A 25,032-nucleotide genomic window follows, 5' to 3' on the forward strand; every position below is an offset into this window, starting at 1 on the left:
CTTTTGTTAGCACGTTTAGTACACATATCCAAACGCTCGCGCAGATCCAGGCGAACATCGGACGAAAACATCAAGTAGTTATATTACAGGTCGAATAAACTTGTCAAACTAAGTATAGAATCAATCTTTAGGATGTTGTTATCATAAATATTCAATAACGTTCCAACCGGAGAATTCCTTTTGTGTCTATAGAAGTAATGGAACTGAAGTCAATATCATGTGGAATGCGCGTGACCAGGACCTGGCTCTCTGCCAGACCACTGACTCAAACAGCTCCCATCCGGCTCAACATCACAGTATAAGCTTCATTCAACGTTCTATAGACTGTTGACATCTAGTGGAAGGTGTAGGAAGTGCAAACAGATCCATATCCCACTGGGATTTCAATAGGCGATGAGTTGAAAATCGACCAGCCTCAGAATTCCCACTTCCTGTTTGGATTTTTTCTCAGGTTTTTGCCTGCCATATGAGTTCTGTTATACTCACAGACATCATTCAAACAGTTTTAGAAACTTCAGAGTGTTTTCTATCCAATAGTAATAATAATATGCATATATTAGCATCTGGGACAGAGTAGGAGGCAGTTCACTCTGGGCACGCTATTCATCCAAAGTGAAAATGCTGCCCCCTATCCCTAAAAAGTTTTAAGCACATTGCTTACAGGATTATAGCCTACCTGGCTGGCATGAAAATAAACCACGGGGAAAAGCGTCCTCCAATCGCAATTGAAGTGCATATGGGGTTTTTCCCCGCTGCCCGTTTCCATACAGGTGCATGATAATGGTCCATTCTAAATCATAACAAATGTCACATATATTATTTAGTATATGTAAAGACGAGATTAAATCAAGAATAGTCTGATGGGTGACAATGATGGGTGACAATATTAGCCTATCACTTGTGAATTATATATTATCACTTGTGAATGATGCCCAGCATAAGAAACTGTCTTTTTTTGGCAACTTTTTCTAATCATAGTCGCACACCATGTAGCCTAGCCCATAGGCCTATATGTTTTAATAAGGTTTGTATCACAACTAAAGTGCCCTAATAACTTATTTTTAAATTAAGCACATAAATCTGCTTTACAAGGGGTGTAGAGCCTAACTGGCATACATAAGCAGTGTGTGCCTTTCAAGTTTGTGGAAGATCATTTTCACCATAAATGCAACTTTTGTAATAAAGCATTACATGCATAATTGCGTTTGTTTTCACTTTTGATAATGGTGTTTTCCACTAATAGAACATTTGCACTTATAGCCTACTACCATGTGTGCATTGCTGTGCTTATAATGTGAATAAATTGCCTAATAGTTTATCAACATTTAAGCTAAACATTCGGATCTGTAGTGTCAGCCACATTGCTTAAAAAATGTTTTTTGATGCTAGTAGTTGTATTAATTTGGGATATATCACGTCCCAGACTGTTTGGAGTATTTATTTATCGCACAGAATCGAGTAGGTCAACTTTTGTACAATGTGGGATAGTAGATTGACATGGCCTAATGAATAGCAAAAGCACTAGCCTTACTCATCTTGTTGGCTGACTAAAAGTAAATCTGGACATTTATTCCAATATTTTCAATATGCACCTCGGAATTGGATAAGGACGCACGCAGTTGTGTCCCCGACGTGTCTGTCTTGTAGCCTATTAGAAAGACCCGATCACTTGACGGAGAGCGGTGTGAGGGAGAGATGCTTCGGGTTGCGCAGCACACTCTGGGAGAAGGGCACAACGTAGCACTCCGGGCCGCAAAAGGGGATGCTGCCATAAAATTCAAGGCGTTATCAAGTGCTTGTCAAATGGTGAATGAGAGACTGATGAGGGGTGTGCGCAGAAAGCAGAACTCATGCCTATCAGGCTACTTTTTTTCAAATCATAATTAGTCTCATCATGCATCCTTATTAAACATGACAACATATAGCCCCATGTTTGTAGAACTACAGTTACATTACTAACTCTAAATTAAGGATATAGGAATACCTATTTCTTTGTTAATAACCGCTCAACAAAGAATAGCCATGTGCGCACTCCTTCAAATCGTTCGGAGAAAATATCCGTTATTTTATTCAGCTTTGTATTCTTCATACTATAAAATAATGTCACAGAATTATAAGCAAATCTTGTCTGCTAATTTAACTAGTGTATCCCACAGCCATTTGTCATATCCACATCAGGACCTTCTTTTCTTCTGAAATAGATTTGACTTTCTTTAGACCTGCTAGTACACGAAAGGCAAGTTTTAGGGGGTGGGGAGGTGCTGGAGGATTGTATAAGATGCTCTTTTGAAGCGGTAAGGTTTCAGATGTTTTCGGGAGATGGGCAGGGATGTCCTAGCTTCATGTTCCACCATTAGGGTGCCAGGCCAGAGAATAGCTTTGACTGGGCTGAGTGGGAGCTGCCCTCCCATAGGGGTGGGAGTGCCAAAAGACCTAAGCTGGCATAACAGAGTACCTCGGTTTGGCTGTAATGTTTGAGCTTAGCCTGAAGAGATTGGCCGTTCCTCTTGCTGCGCCGTAGGCAAGTACCATGGTCTTGTAGTGCATGTGAGCTTCGACTGGAATCCAGTGACGTGTGCGGAGGAGCGGATGACATAGGAGAACTTGGGAAGGTTGAACACCAGGTGGGCGGCAACATTCTGGATAAATTGCAGGGGTTTGATGTCACTAGCGGGGAGCCCACCAACAGTGAGTTGCAGTAGTCCAGACGGGAGATGACAAGTGGCTGGATTAGGACCTGCACCATTTCCTGTGTGAGGGAAGATCGTACTCTACGGATTTTGTAGAACATGAATCTACAGGAGTGGTCACTGCTTTGATGTTTGCAGAGAATGACAGGTTGTTGTCCAGGGTCACGCCAAGGTTCTTTGCACTTTGGGAGGGGGACACCACAGTTGTCAACCGTGATGGAGAGGACTTGGAGCGGGCTGGCCTTCCTCGGGAGAAAGAGCAGCTCCGTCTTGAGCTTGAGGTCGTGGGCTGACATCCAAGCTAAGATATCTGCCAGGCACATAGAGGCACGTGTCGCCATCTGGGTGTCAGAAGGGGGAAGGAAAAAAGTAGTTGTGTCATCATCCACATAGTAATGATAGGAGAGACCGTGTAATGTTATGATGGAGCCAAGTGACTTGGTGTATAGAGAGAAGGAAAGGGCCTAGAACCGAGCCCTGGGGGACACCAGTAGTGTGAGCATGTCGTGGAGAAGATCTGTGTCTGCACATCACCTGGTAGGAGCCTGCCAGGTAGGATGCAATTCAAGAGTGTGCAGAGCCTGAGACGCCCAGCCCTGATAGGGTGGAGAGAAGGATCTGATGGTTCACAGTGTCGAAGGCAGCGGATAGATCTTCAAATCAAAATGTATTGGTCAAATACACATATTTAGCAGATGTTATTGTGGTTATAGTGAAATGCTTGTATCCTCTCTTGGGGGATGTGAACAGAGGAGAGTGTCAGTTCTGACGGTGCGGAGAGCCTCTGTGACACAGAGAAGAGCATTCTTGGTTGATTGACCCGTCTTGAAGCCTGACTGGTTAGGGTCAAGAAGATCGTTCTGAGAGAAATTGCAAGAGAGTTGGTCAGAGACGGCACACTCAAGTGTTTTGGAAAGAAAAGAATGAAGGGATACCGGTCTGTAGTTTTTGACGTCAGATGGGTCGTGTGTTGGTTTCTTGGCGAGAGGAGCGACTCTGGCCATTTTTGAAGTCCGAGGGGACGCAGCCAGTGGTCAGAATGAGTTGATGATGGATGTGAGGAATAAGAGCTCTCCAGAGATGGTCTGGAGGGGATTGGGTCAAGCGGGCAGGTTGTCGGGCTGCCGAACCTGACTAGTCACAGGATTTAATCTGGGGAGAAAGAGGTAAATGAGCAGGGTAGTTCTGTGTGAGTGGGACCAGTAGACCCAGTAGGCTGAGTAAATGAGGAGCGGATGTCGTCAACATTCTTTTTTCTCCTTTTAACTTTCATTCTTCTCTCTCTTTCTCCTCTCTCTTTCTCCTCTCTCTTTCTCTTCTCTCTTTCTCCTCTCTCTTTCTCCTCTCTCTTTCTCCTCTCTCTTCAGCTGAGCTCTGTTCATCTGTTCCTACTCCGAATAATGTTGAAATAGACCCTGATTCAATTATCTCTGTCTCTTTGATCCTGTCGCTCTTCCCATCTTCCTACCTTAGCCCATCACCCCGGAGCACAAGGAATGTTTACAAGGCAGGCACATCTTTTTTTTGACTGTCCAAGCTCTAAAGTGGAATGGCACGGCACTCTCCATTCCCGGAAAGAGAGCTCAAACTTGGTTTTCTCTCAGGAAGTGTTTTTTTGTTGTGTGTTTTGATTTATAGTTGGATTCTTTTCACTTCTATGACTTTGGTTAATGTGAACCCTTCCACATACAATCCTAGGAAACCCTTCTGCGGTGTCTATTCTTAATGCAGTGTTCTGGTGGTATTATTAACAGTCCACTACAGTGTGCCACTACCCATTTTATAAGGTTATTGTACTGCATGTGTGACTAGACGGTATTTATTTTATTTACTTTTCTGCTCTTTTGCACACCAGTATCTCTACTTGCACACCATCTGCTCATTTATCACTCCAGTGTTAATCTGCTAAATTGACATTATTCGCTCCTATGGCCTATTTATTGCCTACCTCCTCATGCCTTTTGCACACACTGTATATAGACTTTCTTTTTTCTACTGTGTCATTGACTTGTTTATTGTGTTATTGGCTTGTTTATTGTTTACTCCATGTGTAACTCTGTGTTGTTGTCTGTGTCACACTGCTTTGCTTTATCTTGGCCAGGTCGCAGTTGTAAATTAGAACTTGTTCTCAACTAGCCTACCTGGTTAAATAAAGGTGAAATAAAAAATTATAAAGGACTATGGTAGATCTATTACTATACATACAGTATAATGATAATATAGGAACCTATTGCTGATGCATGTTATTGTACTATATTCAATGCATATACAGCAACAGTGCAGATTGCAGCAATTGGTTTTAATGCAAATGTCAAATAACTCCGGGTGAATGAGAGCTGAGATGAGAGTTACAACCTGAAAGGACGAACGGAAGGACACTGTATCGCTTACTAGAGCAGTGTCCCTGGCAACAGTCAGCTCAATAGAGTGTTGGAGCCTGTGTGTGCTTGCGTGTCTTTGTTTGAGAGAGCGACACACAGGGAGACTGTGTAGATTGTGTTACATTCAAGACAGTTTGGTGTTATTTTTCTACGTTTGTTCCTGGTGTTCTCGGTCTCTGCTAGTTCAGTCTGTCTGAGCATTATCGGGAGCAGAGACAGTTTGGGACTTCTTTAGAGCTAGTCTGGAGCCAGCGACTGGTTTGAAGACACTCCTAGCATTGTGCTTCGACAATGACGTTAGAATACCTCTTCATCAATCAGTGTTGCTTTGAAAGAAGATAGCTCGACTTCCCTGTTTCTGCCTCAGCCTACTATTCTCATATAGAAATAGGTATCAGCCTCTGTCTGTTTCTGCCTCAGCCTACTATTCTCATATAGCAATAGGTATCAGCCTCTGTCTGTTTCTGCCTCAGCCTACTATTCTCATATAGAAATAGGTATCAGCCTCTGTCTGTTTCTGCCTCAGCCTACTATTCTCATATAGAAATAGGTATCAGCCTCTGTCTGTTTCTGCCTCAGCCTACTATTCTCATATAGAAATAGGTATCAGCCTCTGTCTGTTTCTGCCTCAGCCTACTATTCTCATATAGAAATAGGTATCAGCCTCTGTCTGTTTCTGCCTCAGCCTACTATTCTCATATAGAAATAGGTATCAGCCTCTGTCTGTTTCTGCCTCAGCCTACTATTCTCATATAGAAATAGGTATCAGCCTCTGTCTGTTTCTGCCTCAGCCTACTATTCTCATATAGAAATAGGTATCAGCCTCTGTCTGTTTCTGCCTCAGCCTACTATTCTCATATAGAAATAGGTATCAGCCTCTGTCTGTTTCTCCTGGTAAAATGGCACGGACATATAGGCTAACGTTTGTACATAGGGGCTTAATCACCTTTAGGCATCTGTAATATTTCTCTCAGCTACCCTGTTTGTCAGATGAGTGAATATGATTAAGAGGAGGAGAGGATACCTTTAGACTATTGAGGAACTTTGAACTCTCACCCTGCCTCCTCATAGCTCACACACTTATCAGATGTCCTCTTTGGTCATCACATTTGCTCATAGAGGGGTACTTCCTCAATGTTTGTTTTTGTTAAATGAGCTGATTGTGTCAGAGGACAGAGCTGAATCGGTTTCGTTGTGGTTGCGTCGTCATGGCGTCGAGGGTTAAAACAGGAAGGGACATAGCGGCCACATCCTGTCAGTGCGCATCTGCTTGACCCTCATTTGACAGTGAGGGAATGGGGCGTGGCTTAAAATCACAATCACTTAATATTCAGGAGTTGTGGCTCCAGTTTGAGGAAGAGAGAGAGGGCGTCAGTGAGATGGAGAGAAATCAGAGATGGGAACGTGGTGTCTGAGCTGAGATGTTATTTTATCTCACTTTGTTTACAAGCCCTGTTTCACAGAATCTGATGGGGCATGACTACTTTGCATATGTGGTTTTTCCCTGGAGTGAGTGTGTGGGAGGATGCTTTGAATAATGATCTTTGACTATGATAAAATGAAGAGTTTACATAGACCTCGTTCTCTCTCCTTTGACATGTGAGTGTAGTAGGCGGGTCAGTTGGAGGAACTAACTACAACCTGGTTAAATAAAGGTGAAATAAAAAATAAAATAAAAAAAAATATGTGTTAAATTAGAAGAGCAGTGAGATTCTTTCTAGAGACTAGAATACCATGATTCTCCTCATTGGTTATCTAAACCAGGGTGTGTTGGTGTGTGACTTTAGTTTGACCCCTGTGGTTATGTCTGTTGGGCTGGACTACATGCAGTATGGGTATCCTGGGTTTGCTATATAAATGCATATACTTGGGTGTGAGTGTTTGTGTGGCAGCTGGAGAAGAGTTCGACAGCGCCATGCCAAAATAGACCACGTACTGTATACACATCACACTAGTCCAGTGTGGGCCCCAGTTCCATGTGACCTCTGTGGCCCAACTGTTTTGCTGGGTCGTAATGGCCTGTTGGGCTTTTGTGGCCCAACTGTTTTTCCTGCATGGGGAATGCAACGGGTCTGACGAGTTGACGGAGGTGAGGGGTGGGGGCAAGGCTGACACAAGGCCAGTGTTTGTGTGGAGTCGGGCACGGGACTGCCTTCACTGACACTCTGAAAGACACACACACACACACACACACACACACACACACACACACACACACACACACACACACACACACACACACACACACACACACACACAGATGGTTGAGATGAGTGGGTACAGAGGACTATTGTAGAGACCTGGCCCAGGCCAGCCCACCCGCCACAGGCAAGCATTGTAACTCAGCCTCCCATCTCGCTTCCCCTCTCTCTGTTCTCTCTCTCTCATTCTCCTTTCTCTCTCCCTCCATTGCATGTACCATCTATCCACATTTAACCCTCCTCTCTTATCTCCCTCCATCCATAAACAACTTTCTCTCCTCTTCCCTCTATCTCTGATTTCCTGTTGCAACTTAAATCCTGAAATAATATTGCTTAATAAAATGATATTCTATTACTCTACAGTCCTCTTTTGCCCTTTCCTCCTCTTTCCTCCTCTTTCTCCCTCCCTTCTCTCATTCCCTGAGGGAGGTGTGAAGAGTCTAAAACTCTCTGTAATGGAGAGCTCCTTGTTAGAACAGCTGCTTGTTATTGTGAGTTTTCCTGTAAGTGTGCAGTGTTTCCCCTATATACATTCAGCAGCGGTGGGCAACAAATCATTGCCGCCACTCCCAAAAATATGATTGAAAAATAAATATACAGTTGAAGTCGGAAGTTTACATACACCTTAGCCAAATACATTTAAACTCAGTTTTTCACAATTCCTGACATTTAATCCAAGTAAAAATTCCCTGTCTTAGTTCAGTTAGGATCACCACTTTATTTTAAGAATGTGAAATGACAGAATAATAGTAGAGTGATTTATTTCAGCTTTTATTTATTTCATCACATTCCCAGTGGGTCAGAAGTTTACACACTCAATTAGTATTTGGTAGCATTGGCTTTAAATTGTTTAACTTGGGTCAAAAGTTTCGGGTAGCCTTCCACAAGCTTCCTACAATAATTTGGGTGAATTTTGGCCCCTTCCTCCTGACAGAGCTGGTGTAACTGAGTCAGGTTTGTAGGCCTCCTTGCTCGCACACGCTTTTTCAGTTCTGCCCACACATTTTCTATAGGATTGAGAACAGGGCTTTGAGATGGCCACTCCAATACCTTGACTTTGTTTTCCACAACTTTGGAAGTATGCTTGGGGTCATTGTCCATTTGGAAGACCCATTTGCAACCAAGCTTTAACTTCCTGACTGATGTCTTGAGATGTTGCTTCAATATATCCACATAATTGTCCTCCCTCATGATGCCATCTCTTTTGTGAAGTGCACCAGTCCCTCCTGCAGCAAAGCACCCCCACACCATGATGCTGCCACCCCCATGCTTCACGGTTGGGATGGTGTTCTTCGGCTTGCAAGCCTTCCCCTTTTTCCTCCAAACATAACGATGGTCATTATGGCCAAACAGTTCTATTTTTGTTTCATCAGACCAGAGGACATTTCTCCAAAAAGTATGAGCTTTGTCCCCATGTGCAGTTGCAAAGCGTAGTCTGGCTTTTTTATGGGTTTTGGAGCAGAGGCTTCTTCCTTGCTGAGCGGCCTTTCAGGTTATGTCGATATAGGACTCGTTTTACTGTGGATATAGATACTTTTGTACCTGTTTCCTCCAGCATCTTCACAAGGTCCTTTGCTGTTGGTCTAGGGATTGATTTGCACTTTTCGCACCAAAGTACGTTCATCTCTAGGAGACAGAACGCGTCTCCTTCCTGAGCAGTATGACGTCTGCATGGTCCCATTGTGTTTATACTTGCGTACTATTGTTTGTACAGATGAACGTACCTTCAGGCGTTTGGAAACTGCTCCCAATAATGAACCAGACTTGTGGAGGTCTTGGCTGATTTTCTTTTGATTTTCCCATGATGTCAAGCAAAGAGGCACTGAGTTTGAAGGTAGGCCTTGAAATAGGCCTCAATTTCTGAGGTGCAGTTAACTCTGATGAATGTACCCTCTCCAGCAGAGGTAACTCTGGGTCTTCCTTTGCTGTGGCAGTCCTCATGAGAGCTAGTTTCATCATAGCGCTTGATGGTTTTTGCTACTGCACTTGAAGAAACTTTAAAAGTTTTTCGGGTTGACTGACCATAATTTCTTAAAGTAATGATGGACTGTTGTGTCTCTTTGCTTATTTGAGCTGTTCTTGCCATTATATGGACTTGGTCTTTTACCAAATAGGGCTATCGTCTGTATTACCCCCCCCCCCCCCACACCTTGTCACAACACAACTGATTGGTTCAAGCATTTAGAAGGAAAACAATTCCACAAATTAACTTTTAACAAGGCACAGATGTTAATTGAAATGCATTCCATGTCACTACATGAATGCCAAGCGTGTGCAAAGCTGTCATGAAGGCAAGGCTGGCTACTTTGAAGATTCTCAGATATAAAATATATTTTGATTTGTTTAACACTTTTTTGGTTACGTCATGATTCAATGTGTTATTTCATAGTTTTGATGTCTTCACTATTATTATACAATGTACAAAGAAAGAGAAACTCTTAAAGGAGTAGGTGTCCAAACTTTTGACTGGTACTGTATATCGATTTATTTTAGATTTTTTTTTGGGGGGGGGGGGGGGGTCTTTTTAGTCATGGTAAAATGTTTTCAGTGTAAACTTAAACGGATTAAACCATATATAAAGTATGTCGAAAAGATAGAGCTATATATTTTTAAATAAGGTAATTGAAATCTAACAATCACCAAAATAAAAATGTACAGTTAGGGGGAATCTAAAATTCCCAAAATGTTATGGCATGGGGCTCCCATTTGATTTTGTCATTTGAGTCACTCAGCATAAGAACACGGCAGAAGCCATGTCAAAATGTGTAGAATTACATTCAATTATATTTAAAACTGAATTTTTCTTCTCTCAGTCCCATAACATGTGTAGAGTTTGAGATGTTTTGTTGTTTTAAACCACATTGTGGACCACTGGGTTTTGAGATACCAAACAAAATCATAGTCAAACATGGTACAGGCATCATCTATAATGCATTACATCATCGATACATATGTGTGCATAAACACAAAGTGCAGTGGATAAAAGGACAATTAGGCACTTTCTTTATAATGTGGGAGACTGTTATGTACAACAGTATGAATATTTATTTGTGTTTACGCAGTGTCATTTGAGTAAGAATTTGTTAATTAGCATAACATTAGCTTTTCTCATTATAGCTCCTATGATTTGTAATGTAGGTTTAGCTTGTTTTTAACACCAATGGCCTTTTTGTAACGCATGTGTTGATAATCCAAGGTGACTTCCAGCAGCCCCGGTGTCATCCTGCCAGGGTTCAATACGCACTGTGTTTCTGTGTTATACTCTACACTATATTTGCCATGTTAAAAGACCCTTTTAATCCGCGGGATTAGAATTGGGCTCACAAGGTCAGAATTATGGCACAGGCACAGAAGTGGGGCATCCAGGGTGGGGAATCCAGTTGAACCCATTTAACACTGCAGCCACAGAGACAGATAAATATTAACATCATACATGTCTTGCCATCTCTCAATCTTCTTACTCGCTGTTTCCTTTCCTCATTCTCTCCCTCTCTTTCTTTCCCCATCTCTTTATCATTACTCACTCTCTCTCCCTCTCCATTATGTTTGGCAGGAGTGAGTTCTCTGCCTCCACCCAAATGTTCTCCCAGAGGCCTCACGTTCAAGTCAAGTGCAGCCACGCTGCACACTGAGTGGATTCCAATGAAAACAACATGATTAAGAACCGTGTGTGTGTGTGAGAGAAGATAGTGTACAGTATCTGAATATAGTGTATCACTACTGTATCTGAATATAGTGTATCACTACTGTATCTGAATATAGTGTATCACTACTGTATCTGTGTGTTCTTGCCGTCGGTGGACGTGTGTGTGTGTTCAAATGCCCAGAGGGGGGGGGGGGGGGGGGGGGGGTGGTGGTGGTGGTGGTATGTAACAGACTTGTGTCTCAGAGGATATGACACACTGGAATGCTCCACCACAACTCCCTGCCTAATGACTCTGCCTCACACAACTGTCAGTGTCAGAACAGTTTTGGAGATGTGTGGTTGAGGCATGCTCAGTATCCAGGTGTGTACAGTGCTTAGTAATGTGTTGAGCCTAACCCTCATTAACACAGTGGTATGAACATGTGACTTTGGGCTGTGCTGCTCCTTCCAAACATTTATCCTTTCCCCTTCCCTCTACTCCCTTTCCCCTTCCCTCTACTCCCTTTCCCCTTCCCTCTACTCCCGTTCCCCTTCCCTCTACTCCCTTTCCCCTTCCCTCTACTCTCGTACCCCTTCCCTCTACTCCCGTTCCCCTTCCCTCTACTCTCGTACCCCTTCCAAACGTACATGCATACAATAAGAATCTGCATCTCCATCCCCAATCTCAATAGTACTATTTATACACACACAGCCAACCTGCAGCCATCGCTGCCATTATATTATCTTGAGGATTAAGCAGTGGTGCACTCCGAGTGGGCTGTGCTGAGCAGGAAATAAATCTGTTGACATTTCCTCCCTCCCTCTCTCCACCCACAGGGCGATAAGTGAGGAGGGAGGGGGGGATGAGAACGGGCTTTTATGACATCATAATGGATGCATTATGGAGCGACATGGATGCTCTGTGATGTCGCAATAAACCTTTATGACGTCACTATGGATGATTTAGGTTTTCACAAAAGTTGGGTTTTATGTTACAATGATTGGTGATGTCTGCCTGGCTGTAACTCTTGGCCGGGCCTCCTGAGTGGCGCAGTAGTCTAAGGCACTACATCGCAATGCTAGCTGTGCCACTAGAGATCCTGGTTCGAGTCCAGGCTCTGCCGCTACCGGGAGACCAATGGGGCGGTGCACAATTGGCCCAGCATCGTCCGGGGTAGTAGAGGGTCTGTCCGGCAGGGATGTCCTTGTCCCATCGCGCACTAGCGACTCCTGTGGCGGGCCGGCGCAATGCACGCTAACACGGTCGGCAGGTGTACGGTGTGTCTTCCGACACATTGGTGCGGCTGGTTTACGGGTTAAGCGGGCAGTGTGGCTTGGCTGGGTTGCGTTTCGGAGGACACACGGCTCTCGACCTTCGCCTCTCCCGAGTCCGTACGGGAGTTGCAGCGATGAGACAAGATTGTAACTACCAATTGGATACCATGAAATTATGGAGAAAAAATATAAATAAAATCTCTTGGCCACATCAGTACCCACTGATATACGGTAGAGGGAGGGAGAGGAAGGAGAGGGACAGACCAGAGTGATAAAGGTATAGGGGGGGGGTTGTAGTTTGAGCGCTAATCCAATATCCTCGGCCACTTTTCCCACCAAATGGACCAATGCAAGATATGACACTGATGTTTACCACAGACAGGAAAACCACAGTGTTGGTGTGTTGAATAAATACAATCAAAGCCTTTCACACACAATATGTTATCTCCACCATATACAGTATACAGCCTCATTACCCTGTCCTCTATAGTATGCCTACTATGTCCAGTTGATTGTTGTTGGACTGTACAGACCAGACCACAACTATGATGTTGCTACAGTAGACCTCACTACAGTAAAGGGTATTTATCCTCTTCAGTTTTTTCTATCATATCCTGTCTCAAGCCCACAGCCACTCTCTAAATCCACAAGTAGGAGTGTCTAGTGATTTCTGTCATGTTTGAGCAGCAGTGAGGGTGTGACTGTTTCTCACACACACACCCTTCATAACCCTCATACACACACCTCACACACACACTCCTAACTCGCCTGTTATGTCAGGCCTCACACTGAGACAAAACATCAGGGTAACTGTGGACCACTAGTTCTACATCAAAATGTGTTCTGTTCACCTAGAAGTGCTACCACTGTGTACACAACTCATGCCCTACTGACCAACTCATGCCCTACTGACTAATCTCACTCACACCCCCCCTCTACCCCCCCCCCCCCCTCTACTGACCACACACACTCAATTTCCCCCCACTCACAATGGGAGTTAACATGTTCAGAGAGGGAAGGGGTGTGACTTGACACCATGTGGGCTGATGTGGATGAATATGACTGGATGTGGTCAGTACAGTCCCCAAGCCCCCATTCCCCCCTGAACAACAGCCACTCAGCTAGAGAGCTAGTGGAAAAGCTGACTCGGGATGCCCTAGTATAGATTGTGTGTGTGAGAGAGAGAGAGAGAATGTGACCTCATTCACACCGGTACTGTATTTATAGTGGAGCGGGGGTGGGGGGTCTTCCTCTTTTGTGAACTCATTGTAGTATTTTTAGAAGTGTCACAGGGTCTTTAATCACTGACCATGACCTCATATCTCCCCGCTCCTCGCACACACTGCCCCATTGTAGACTAGAGTACGCGAGAGAGACCGCGACCGTTTACAAAACATAAGGACATACTTGTTAATAAACCTAATCATAATGTATTCGTCAGTCTTTAGGGGAGACCTTTTCAATAGAACAATGGGGTGTTACCATGACAACAGTTCTTTCTTTCCAAACACATGGTGGAATAATTTCATTAAGTGTGACAGTGGAATATGTGTGTCATTAAATTGACTAGGCTGTCGTAGTTCTACAGTGACTCCTCTGCTATCAGACACCCTATACATTCTCCTATACCCTTTACACTGTCATGATGAAATCACACCTGTACGTCTTACACACACATGAGCGCACTAGCCCAGGGGAAATCTTCTCATCAGCTATATAAGGGTATCTCGACCTTATGCGCAAATCCTACATTGAATGTCAATGTGAAATTTGCATATACAGTTGAAGTCCGAAGTTTGGAGTCATTCAAACTCGTTTTTCAACCACTCCACAAATTTCTTGTTAAAACCTCTACCGACCCACCCTCCCGGATCCGGGATCCTCCTCATCAGAAACGCTGACTAGCATAGAGTAGCTTAGCGCCACAGGGAATATCATATAATATAATTTCATGAAATCACAAGTCCAATACAGCAAATGAAAGATAAACATCTTGTGAATCCAGCCAACATGTCCGATTTTTTAAAAATGTTTTACAGCGAAAACACAACATATATTTATTTATAGCTACAAATCCTGGTTTTACATTGGTGCCATGATCATAAATGGCACCAAAACAGCCAGAATAATTACAGAGAGCAATGTGAAATACATAAATACTCATCATAAAACATTTATGAAAAATACATGTTGTACAGCAAATGAAAGATAAACATCTTGTGAATCCAGCCAACATGTCCGATTTTTTAAAATGTTTTACGGCGAAAACACAACATATATTTGTTAGCTCACCACAATAGCCCAAAACACAACGCCATTTTTTCACCGCAAAGATAGCTTTCACAAAACCCACAAAGAGAGAAAAATAATCACTAACCTTTGAACAACTTCATCAGATGACAGTCTTATAACATCATGTTATACAATACATTTATGTTTTGTTCGAAAATGTGCATATTTATAGCTACAAATCCTGGTTTTACATTGTCCGGAGAAATTTTGGAGAGTCACGTAATCTAACAGAAAAACTCATCATAAACTTTGCTGAAAAATACATGTTGGATATATAATTAAAGATACACTGGTTCTTAATGCAACCGCTGTGTTAGATTTTTAAAAAGAACTTTAGTAAAAAAGCACAGCATACAATAATCTGAGACAGCGCTCAGCCATTCTCCGCCATGTTGGAGTAAACATATTCAACAAAAATACGAAATAACATCATAAATATTCTCTTACCTTTGAACTTTCATCAGAATGCAGTGCCAGGAGTCCTAGTTCCACAATAAATCGTTGTTTTGTCTTAGAATGTCCATTTCGTCTGTCGAATTAGCAACTTTGGCTAGCATAATGGTGCTCACGTGTCCATGAATGTTTGGCGCATGGAACGAAAAATTCCAAAAGTCATAATAAAAGTCGAATCCATCTTTAGGATGTTTTTCTCATATGTATCCAATAACGTCCCAGACGGAGCATTTCTTCGTGTCTACCTAACGCATTGCAGAAAATGATATGGTGCTCCCAGGTGCGCAGCAAAATACTGCCAATATGGCTGACCTGTCACTCCAAAAGCTCTCATTCGGTCCCACATCAGGCCAGACACCTCATTCAACATTCTACTGCCTGTTGACATCTAGTGGAAAGGCGTATGAAGTGCATACATATCCATAAATACAAGGCAATTGAATAGGAGCAGCCCTTCACAGAGACCCATTTCAGAATTTTCACTTCCTGTTTGGAAGTTTGCCTGCCAAATGAGTTCTGTTTTACTCACAGATATAATTCAAACAGTTTTAGAAACTTCAGAGTGTTTTCTATCCAATATTAATAATAATATGCATATCATATGATCTAGAACAGAGTACGAGGCCGTTTAATTTGGGCACTATTTTTTCCCCTATTAAGAATTTAACAAACTATAGTTTTGGCAAGTCGGGTAGAACATCTACTTTGTGCATGACACAAGTAATTTTTCCAACAATTGTTTACAGACAGATTATTTCACACAGATCTTTTCACTTCTTTACAGACAGATTAATTCCAGCGGGTCAGAAGTTTACATACACTAAACTGACTGTGCCTTTAAACAGCTTGGGAAATTATGTCATGGTGTTAGAAGCTTCTGATAGGCTAATTGACATAATTTTAGTCAATTGGAGGTGTACCTGTGGATATATTTCAAAGCCAACCTTCAAACTCAGTGCCTCTTTGCTTGACATCATGGGAAAATTAAAATAAATCAACCAAGACCTCAGGAAAAAAATTGTAGACCTCCACAAGTCTGGTTCATCCTTGGGAGCAATTTCCAAGCGCCTGAAGGTACCACGTTCAGCTGTACAAACAATAGTGCGCAAGTATAAACACCATGGGACCACGCAGCCATCATACCGCTCAGGAAGGAGACGTGTTCTGTCTCCTAGAGATGAATGTACTTTGGTGCGAAAAGTGCAAATCAATCCCAGAACAACAGCAAAGGACCTTGTGAAGATGCTGGAGGATTCAGGTACAAAAGTATCTATATCCACAGTAAAACGAGTCCTATATCGACATAACCTGAAAGGCCGCTCAGTAAGGAAGAAACCGCTGCTCCAAACCGCCATTAAAAAAGCCAGACTACGGTTTGCAACTGCACCCGGGGACAAAGATCGTACTTTTTGGATAAATGTCCTCTGGTCTGATGAAACAAATATAGAACTGTTTGGCCATAATGACCATCGTTATGTTTGGAGGATAAAGGGGGAGGCTTGCAAGCCGAAGAACACCATCCCAACCGTGAAGCACAGGGGTGGCAACATCATGCTGTGGGGGTGCTTTGCTGCAGGAGGGACTGGTGCACTTCAGAAAATAGACGGCATCATGAGAAGGGAAATTATGTGGATATATTGAAGCAACTACTCAAGACATCAGTCAGGAAGTTAAAGCTTGGTCGCAAATGGGTCTTCCAAATGGACAATGACCCCAAACATACTTCCAAAGTTGTGGCAAAATGGCTTAAGGACAACAAAGTCAAGGTATTGGAGTGGCCATCACAAAGCCCTGACCTCAATCCCATAGAACATTTGTGGGCAGAACTGAAAAAGTGTGTGCGAGCAAGGAGGCCTACAAACCTGACTCAGTTACACCAGCTCTGTCAGGAGGAAGGAGCCAAAATTCACCCAACTTATTGTGGGAAGCTTGTGGAAGGCTACCTGAAACGTTTGACCCAGTTTAAAGGCAATTAAAGGCAATGCTACCAAATACTAATTGAGTGTATGTAAACTTCTGACCCACTGGGAATGTGATGAAAGACATAAAAGCTGAAATAAATCCTTCTCTCTACTATTATTCTGACATTTCACATTCTTAAAATAAAGTGGTTATCCTAACTGGCCTAAAACTGAATTTTTACTAGGATTAAATGTCAGAAATTGTGAACCTGAGTTTAAGTGTATTTGGTTAAGGTGTATGCAATTTTTTCTTTACAAAAACAAATATCTCCACCATATATATATATATATATATATATATACATACATACATACATACATACATACATACATACATACATACATACATACATACATACATACAGTGGGGCAAAAAAGTATTTAGTCAGCCACCAATTGTGCAAGTTCTCCCACTTAAAAAGATGAGAGAGGCCTGTAATTTTCATCATAGGTACACTTCAACTATGACAGACAAATGAGGGGAAAAAATCCAGAAAATCACATTGTAGGATTTTTTATGAATTTATTTGCAAATTATGGTAGAAAATAAGTATTTGGTCAATAACAAAAGTTTATCTCAATACTTTGTTATATACCCTTTGTTGACAATGAAAGAGGTCAAACGTTTTCTGTAAGTCTTCACAAGGTTTTCACACACTGTTGCTGGTATTTTGGCCCATTCCTCCATGCAGATCTCCTCTAGAGCAGTGATGTTTTGGGGCTGTTGCTGGGCAACACGGACTTTCAACTCCCTCCAAAGATTTTCTATGGGGTTGAGATCTGGAGACTGGCTAGGCCACTCCAGGACCTTGAAATGCTTCTTACGAAGCCACTCCTTCGTTGCCCGGGCGGTGTGTTTGGGATCATTGTCATGCTGAAAGACCCAGCCACGTTTCATCTTCAATGCCCTTGCTGATGGAAGAAGGTTTTCACTCAAAATCTCACGATACATGGCCCCATTCATTCTTTCCTTTACACGGATCAGTCGTCCTGGTCCCTTTGCAGAAAAACAGCCCCAAAGCATGATGTTTCCACCCCCATGCTTCACAGTAGGTATGGTGTTCTTTGGATGCAACTCAGCATTCTTTGTCCTCCAAACACGACGAGTTGAGTTTTTACCAAAAAGTTATATTTTTGTTTCATCTGACCATATGACATTCTCCCAATCTTCTTCTGGATCATCCAAATGCTCTCTAGCAAACTTCAGACGGGCCTGGACATGTAATGGCTTAAGCAGGGGGACAAATCTGGCACTGCAGGATTTGAGTCCCTGGCGGTGTAGTGTGTTACTGTCTCAGAGCTCTACGGACAATTTCTTCAACTTCATGGCTTGATTTTGCAAAAATTTCTAAAACCCTGTTTTCGCTTTGTTATTGTGTGTCGATTTGAAGAGGATTTTTAATTTCATCCATAATGTAACAAAATGTGGAAAAAGTGAAGTTTTCTGAATACTTTCCGGACGCACTGTAAACTACGACTAGTTTGATGGTTGTAGCCATCAATTGTCGCATTAGCAAACTTATTTAATTGACATTTGTCTAGTATAGGCTACTTATTGTAATGAACGATATACGCAAAATGCCTGAGATGATAAGTGATCAATATGGTCGGTGTCAATAATTTTTGCTTTATCATCCCAGCACTAGTGCTTAGTTCCACCACTCACCAATGGGTCAGAGTGTGTGTGTTCAGTGTGTTTACTTACCCCCGTCTTGGTGGGGGAGTAATTGTACAGTTCCTTTTAAGAGAGAATGTTCTAGTTCGGAGTGTTGAATGGCAGTCAGAGCAGTTGTATCTGCATAGCTGATCATGTTAAGTGGCCAAGATAGTGGCTCCAAATGGGCCACGATACTGTACTTGCTGCAGAGCCAAAATGGACCCAAGCACTTAACACCATTAGAGACAATGGGGCTGCTGCTGGATTTAATGGCCTGGTGATATTGAGCCAAAATGGAGATTGAACTGTCTCCTGCTGGAGCACTTAAAGACAAGCTCTTCAGGAATAGGTCATTACAGAAAGGCAACTGTGAGTGTGGATGGTCTATTGTGGTGAAACACTGAGCCAGAATGGAAACTGGGCAGCATGTGGTTCTTTACCAAAGCTGCTCAAGCACTTACTCTAGTGTGTGTGTGTGTACTTGAACCACCTCCTAAACCCGTAACACATTTTTTGAAGGAAAACCTGTCAACTCCAGTCCAACACTAACTACGGTCATTGCACACTCACTGGATGATTTGAAAAATGTCAGCTAAATTTACCTCAACTCCGTTTACTCCTCAACTCTCTTGATAATTGCCTTGGCAACAGCCTCACGGCCAAGCGAGGGGGGGAACCAGAGCAGGTTGTCAGGGTTGAGGGGAAGGGTTGGTGACCTTTTTGTTCCTGTGTTTGCTTAGTGGGCATTCCTCTGAGGGCTGGCGCTCACCCAACCATGGCCAGCCCGTGTTATACAGGGCTCCCCCTGGGGGTAAAGATGGAGTATTACAGTCTCCTCAGCCTGACACCACCCAACTTTCAGTCTTCAGTAAAGAGTATCAAACTATGTCTGCATTTCAATAGGATAGTAGGAATTGGAAGAACTCTGTGAGGTTCAGCCATTCATGGTCACAGTTCTATACTCTCTGCATGTGGTTGTGGTTCTTCAGCAGTTCATGGTTACTCTCCCTAACGGTCCTCTTTCCTCCTCCCAGGTCCTTATGGTTGAGCTGTGTGTTGGTCCCTGCGATGCCTCCCGCCATGACAGACGACCTGGACTTGTGGGCGGCCCACTCCCAGCTGTCTGGAGAGGACCTGGTCACTGTGGACTTCCTGTTACCCACCGGCATCTACATCCAGATGGACGTCCCCAGAGAGGCCACCATACAACACATTAAACTGGTAGGAGAGAGGGGGACTCTGTGTGTGAAGTTTAATTATATGATATTTTGCTGGGTATTCTGTAATTTACAGGCTTGCCTACAGCCTAATGTTAATCATTTCAGACAGCAGTCGATACAGTGCAGTTGCAATCTTAGAACAGCATTGGAAAGTATAGCCTAGAGGCCTGTAATAGGCCTACTGCGCATCTCAATGTTTTTATTTATTCTTATTGTTATCATGAGGATTCAGTACGATTATAATGCTATGGATTTCTGTCCACATTGCCTGTCCAGCACTACAACACCTTCAACCTTACAGGCTGTTTTATCTCTTCAGTTAGAATCAACCCACAAGGAACACATTCCTTTACAATTTATTAGTTTAACATTACGCAGATTGGTTAGGATTGTTTTGATGAATGACTGGGTGCTGCCTGGCTGAAGTTCTGAGCCATTGTAAAAGGCCATCATAACAACTAGAAGAAGCTGTAGGCTGCTGTAGACTGTCGTCTCCTCTCCAGTCCAGACAGACGCTGTCTAATGGGTGTTATGACACAGCTGGTGGCTGTTTGTTTGTCTCTGAGCTGCACTCTTAACTGCATGCAAATATCCTATGACATCATGCGTGACCCTGATAGTGGGTAGAGGTGGGGTGAGATGCAGACCAAAGGTCAGGAATGTAACAATACACTGTAGTCTTTACCATCGTGGAAGGTGTCATACTTCAGTCACTATGAATGTTTTAAGGATTTTTTGTTTTGACTTTTTAAAGTGTAAATACCTTGGAGGATGGTCGTTTTTGTATTTGACCCTGTGGTGAGATCCCTCTCCCTGTGACTCTCTCTCCCTGCTGGTGTTTTCCTCATGTAATGTTTTCTTCCATTCTGAGACACTATTTCTGACACACACACACACACACACCCATCCACATAGACACATCATATTTTCCTCAGACAGGCTTTGTTGAATAGCTCTTGAACAACAGTGTGTAATGTCTCTTTCTCTGAATCACCCCTGGCTCCAGTGTTCCTAATGAGGAGTAACCTAACACTCCAATTCACAGAAGTGCTTGTTTGTCTCTCTGCTTTTCATGTCTACAAAACAGAACTAACAGACTCAATGACTTGTGATCTGTTTTACAGTTGTGCAGATAGTTATGCAGTCTTATCAGTTATGTCCTGGTAGGTAGGCTAGCCGTTAAGCTACAGTCTGGCTACCTGTTGGTGGATTAGGTTCAGGGAGGGCTAGTGAGGGCTTGTTCAGTGGAAATCTATTACCTGGAGCCAGTGAAGAGGAGATATGGAGGAAAGCTCAGAGAAATTAAAAGGTATCTTTGTGTGACGGCAGAATGAGGGAGAATGAGAGGGAGCAGGGGAGAATGAGAGGGAGCAGGGGAGAATGAGAGGGAGCAGGGGAGAATGAGAGGGAGCAGGGGAGAATGAGAGGGAGCAGGGGAGAATGAGAGGGGGCGCAGGGGAGAATGAGAGGGGGCGCAGGGGAGAATGAGAGGGGGCGCAGGGGAGAATGAGAGGGGGCGCAGGGGAGAATGAGAGGGGGCGCAGGGGAGAATGAGAGGGGGCGCAGGGGAGAATGAGAGGGGGCGCAGGGGAGAATGAGAGGGGGCGCAGGGGAGAATGAGAGGGGGCGCAGGGGAGAATAAAGATGTCTCCCCTGCTTAGATGTAACGTGGGCATGACATTTATCAGGGGTGCAATGACACACAACTCCTCGATCTCCATTAGAATACCTCGTCTTTCACTTCTATTAAAATGTGGTCTGATATTCATCCTCGGCTAGCCAACAGCACCGGAACTGTTGTGACGTGTACTCAATAAATGTTGGTTTAGGATTTATTTTTTAATGGTGACCTTGCAAGTCTATCCAACATGCATGAAATAAAACAACTAACTGATTGTAAGAAAATATTCAAGAGATACTCTTGAAGGAAATGGTAAAGTTCAATAAAATGTCTCTTAAGTGAGGCTGTTATCCTGTTACTTCAAGGTGCTTGCTTTCATTTTAGATCATAACAGTAGTAGTAATATTGTCTCTGGATGGCGACAAATAGCATGGTGGTGAAATGTGACAGATAATTAGATGTCACACAATGGATAATAACAACACATTTGTTAAGTAAAAGCAATTATTTGTCATGTGAACATGGTACAGCCAAGTAGTAAACTGTAATCCAATCATTGTTTTTTTACCTTTATTTAACTAGGCAAGTCTGTTAAGAACACGTTCTTATTTACAACGACGGCATCTGATGCAGTAAAAGTTGAATTGCGGGAGTATTTTTTACCCTCTAAAGGTCTATACTTTGAGGGGACTTGGTCTGATGTTATGGTCACTAAGGTGGTTATGACACAAGACTGTTTGTCTGAAGGGAAGAGAGGTGACATGACTCCTTGTCTTCTACTCTGTCCCCATGTTTGTCTTCTTCGTGCCCTTCAGCCTCAAACACACACACACACACACACCCTGTGACTGTGCCATGGGACATGATTAATGTCCTAATTGGTCTATTCAGGACCTGTGTCATCATGTTTGTTCCCCTGTCATCATATGACATCATATGGTTGTTGTTCATCCATTGGTTGTTAACATTTCAGTCATGATGATTCGTAGAACTACTGTTGGCTTTAGAATCTGGATTATTGTGATGTGAGTCATGGCTAATCGTTTAGGTTCCACTTGTTGTTGTAGATCATGTATTGTAGAGGCTGAGCCTGTGTCTGTGTAGCCTCTGATCATACAGGTAGATCGTGTTAACTTGTCTTGCCATAGTTTCTGTAATAACTGTGGTATCCCCCTCTTCTCCTCATAGCTCCTATGGAAGCAAGCCCAGTCATACCCCCTGTTCCCGTCTCTGGGGGAGATGGAGGGCCACATGTTTGAGTGTGTGAACCAGGCAGCGGTGCACGAGGAGCTGGAGGATGAGACCAGACGCCTCTGTGATGTTAGGCCCTTCTGTCCCATGCTCAAACTGGTCACACGCAACTGTGGCCGCGCGGAACGCTTGCTCGACTCCAAGATCGGTGTGCTCATCGGAAAAGGTGACACGAGCGTGCACAGTAGTAACAGCAGACCCTTACACTGATGTTTGACCTGTGGTTTGAACAGAGTAGAGATGCTCCTGGACAGTGATCACTCAAACACACACACATACTCTTCAGACACACCAGCACCATTTCATCTCTTTCTCCAATATATTGATATCCTCTTTGCCTTGGCTGTCAGATCTGAGTCTTGTCTTCAGAAGTCTCATGTCATCATCCCAGTATCTGCTGAAGTCAGGCCCGTAGGATGGAAAACAATCCGCTTAGACTAGACAGGCTCCTGATGTCTGTTATTATCATCCGTCACTCAGTATTATCTGTGATGGTGATAAGGCGCTGTGCTGAGTGGAGGAGGCAAGCCAGACCACCACTGTAATGGTAGGGTGGAAAGGTCAGTCTATTGACACACAAACCTAAATATGCGCACATGCCTACATACACACACACAAAGTCTCCCTTACATTCTTTATCTCATCCACATATACACATAGCTATAAGTGTACACACACACACAGGGTCTTGTTAGTCTGAGGGTGTGTGAGGACAGAGATGGTGGGGCTCTATGGAGGTCCTCCAGGCTGCAGGCCAATCAGGCCTGTTCAGAGAGAGAGGGAGTCAGTCAGTCTAATGGAAGGAGACTCATCCCATATTGATATGCTCCCTCTTGGCTCCACTTTTGTCAGATGTGATCTGTAAAAGGCTTTTGTCAGTAAGCGGTACTCAAAACATCCCTCAGGCACTGGCTAGCCACACACACACTGAAAGCACACATACACTGAAAGCATACACACACACACAAAGAAGCAGACACACACACTCACACAATCTGAGAACTGAGGGTCATATGAATGTTTAATAGTTTTAAATGTCAACATGTTGTTTTCATCATCCAAAGCGTTCTACTGGCCCAAAATACTGAGCTCTGTTCAACTGATAGATACAGTATAATGAATTTAGGATCTAGATTTTATACCCAGTGACAGTTGTATTTCAATGAAAACAGTAGGTTAGAGTTCAACACTGTTGAGATTGGACTGTCATTTGTAATCCCTCATAAACATGCATTGCTACTTGTTACCACGCTAGGTATCAAATGTCAGTCACAGATGTAGTGCATTAAACATGAATGGTAATGCCTTTTAATGCAGTGCTGTTAGACCCACTCATGCAGAGGTTATACTCTTGTTCTTCACGTGCTTTAGTGCTTTTGCGTGTGGCTTCTTATGACTGCTCACAGGTGTTCACAAACGGAACATGATCGGCAAATTCATCTTTAGTGCAAAATGTTGTATAACCTCTTGTGGCCTTATTAGGGCACACTTATTATCACCTGCGAAGTCGTTATGCAATGTTTATAAAGTTGTCATGGAGTGTTTATGAAGAGCTTATGAAGCTTCATGAACCATTCACAGGGCTCCACGAGCTGGACGCTCTGCAGGACCAGGAGGTGAAGGACTTCCGCAGTAAGATGTTCCGTATCAGCGAGGAGAAGATGCAGCGGGTACAGCTGATGACCTGGAGCGAGTGGCTGCAGGCCTGCTTCTCTCCGCAGCTGGAGCCAGGGGGAGGAGCCACAACCGACACAGACGGTGTCAATGACAAACAGGCCGAGGCCAGCCTCAAAGTCACCATGCATTTCGACCAGTCCCAGGTAACTACAGTATCTGTACACACTGTGAGCACAATATTTCCTACCAGAAATACTTACACGCGTACATAGCAAAATATGCCCAGCAATGGGGTGAACGAGGCCATTGTCACTCTCTTTGAGTGGTGTGTAGTATTTACAATACTATACACCCTCAGCTGTCATCAATCAGTAGTCACATCTACAATACTATACACCCTCAGCTGTCATCAATCAGTAGTCACATCTACAATACTATACACCCTCAGCTGTCATCAATCAGTAGTCACATCTACAATACTATACACCCTCAGCTGTCATCAATCAGTAGTCACATCTACAATACTTCACACCCTCAGCTGTCATCAATCAGTAGTCACATCTACAATACTATACACCCTCAGCTGTCATCAATCAGTAGTCACATCTACAATACTTCACACCCTCAGCTGTCATCAATCAGTAGTCACATCTACAATACTTCACACCCTCAGCTGTCATCAATCAGTAGTCACATCTACAATACTATACACCCTCAGCTGTCATCAATCAGTAGTCACATCTACAATACTTCACACCCTCAGCTGTCATCAATCAGTAGTCACATCT

The 25,032-nt window shown here is 43.3% G+C and overlaps 1 protein-coding gene across 1 annotated transcript in view; it reads left to right on the forward strand.

Moving 5' to 3' along the window:
* Positions 1–25,032, forward strand: part of LOC120018079 (phosphatidylinositol 4,5-bisphosphate 3-kinase catalytic subunit beta isoform-like) — an 87,860-nt gene that overhangs the window by 37,565 nt on the left and 25,263 nt on the right. Inside the window, exons 3-5 of the mRNA XM_038961044.1 lie at positions 19,570–19,756; positions 22,565–22,793; positions 24,209–24,447. Of these exons, the coding sequence (XP_038816972.1) occupies positions 19,604–19,756; positions 22,565–22,793; positions 24,209–24,447 (621 nt within the window). The 5' untranslated portion in view covers positions 19,570–19,603. The remainder of the gene's footprint in view (positions 1–19,569; positions 19,757–22,564; positions 22,794–24,208; positions 24,448–25,032) is intronic.

Source organism: Salvelinus namaycush, chromosome 23, assembly GCF_016432855.1.
Source record: "Salvelinus namaycush isolate Seneca chromosome 23, SaNama_1.0, whole genome shotgun sequence".
NCBI lineage: Eukaryota > Metazoa > Chordata > Actinopteri > Salmoniformes > Salmonidae > Salvelinus > Salvelinus namaycush.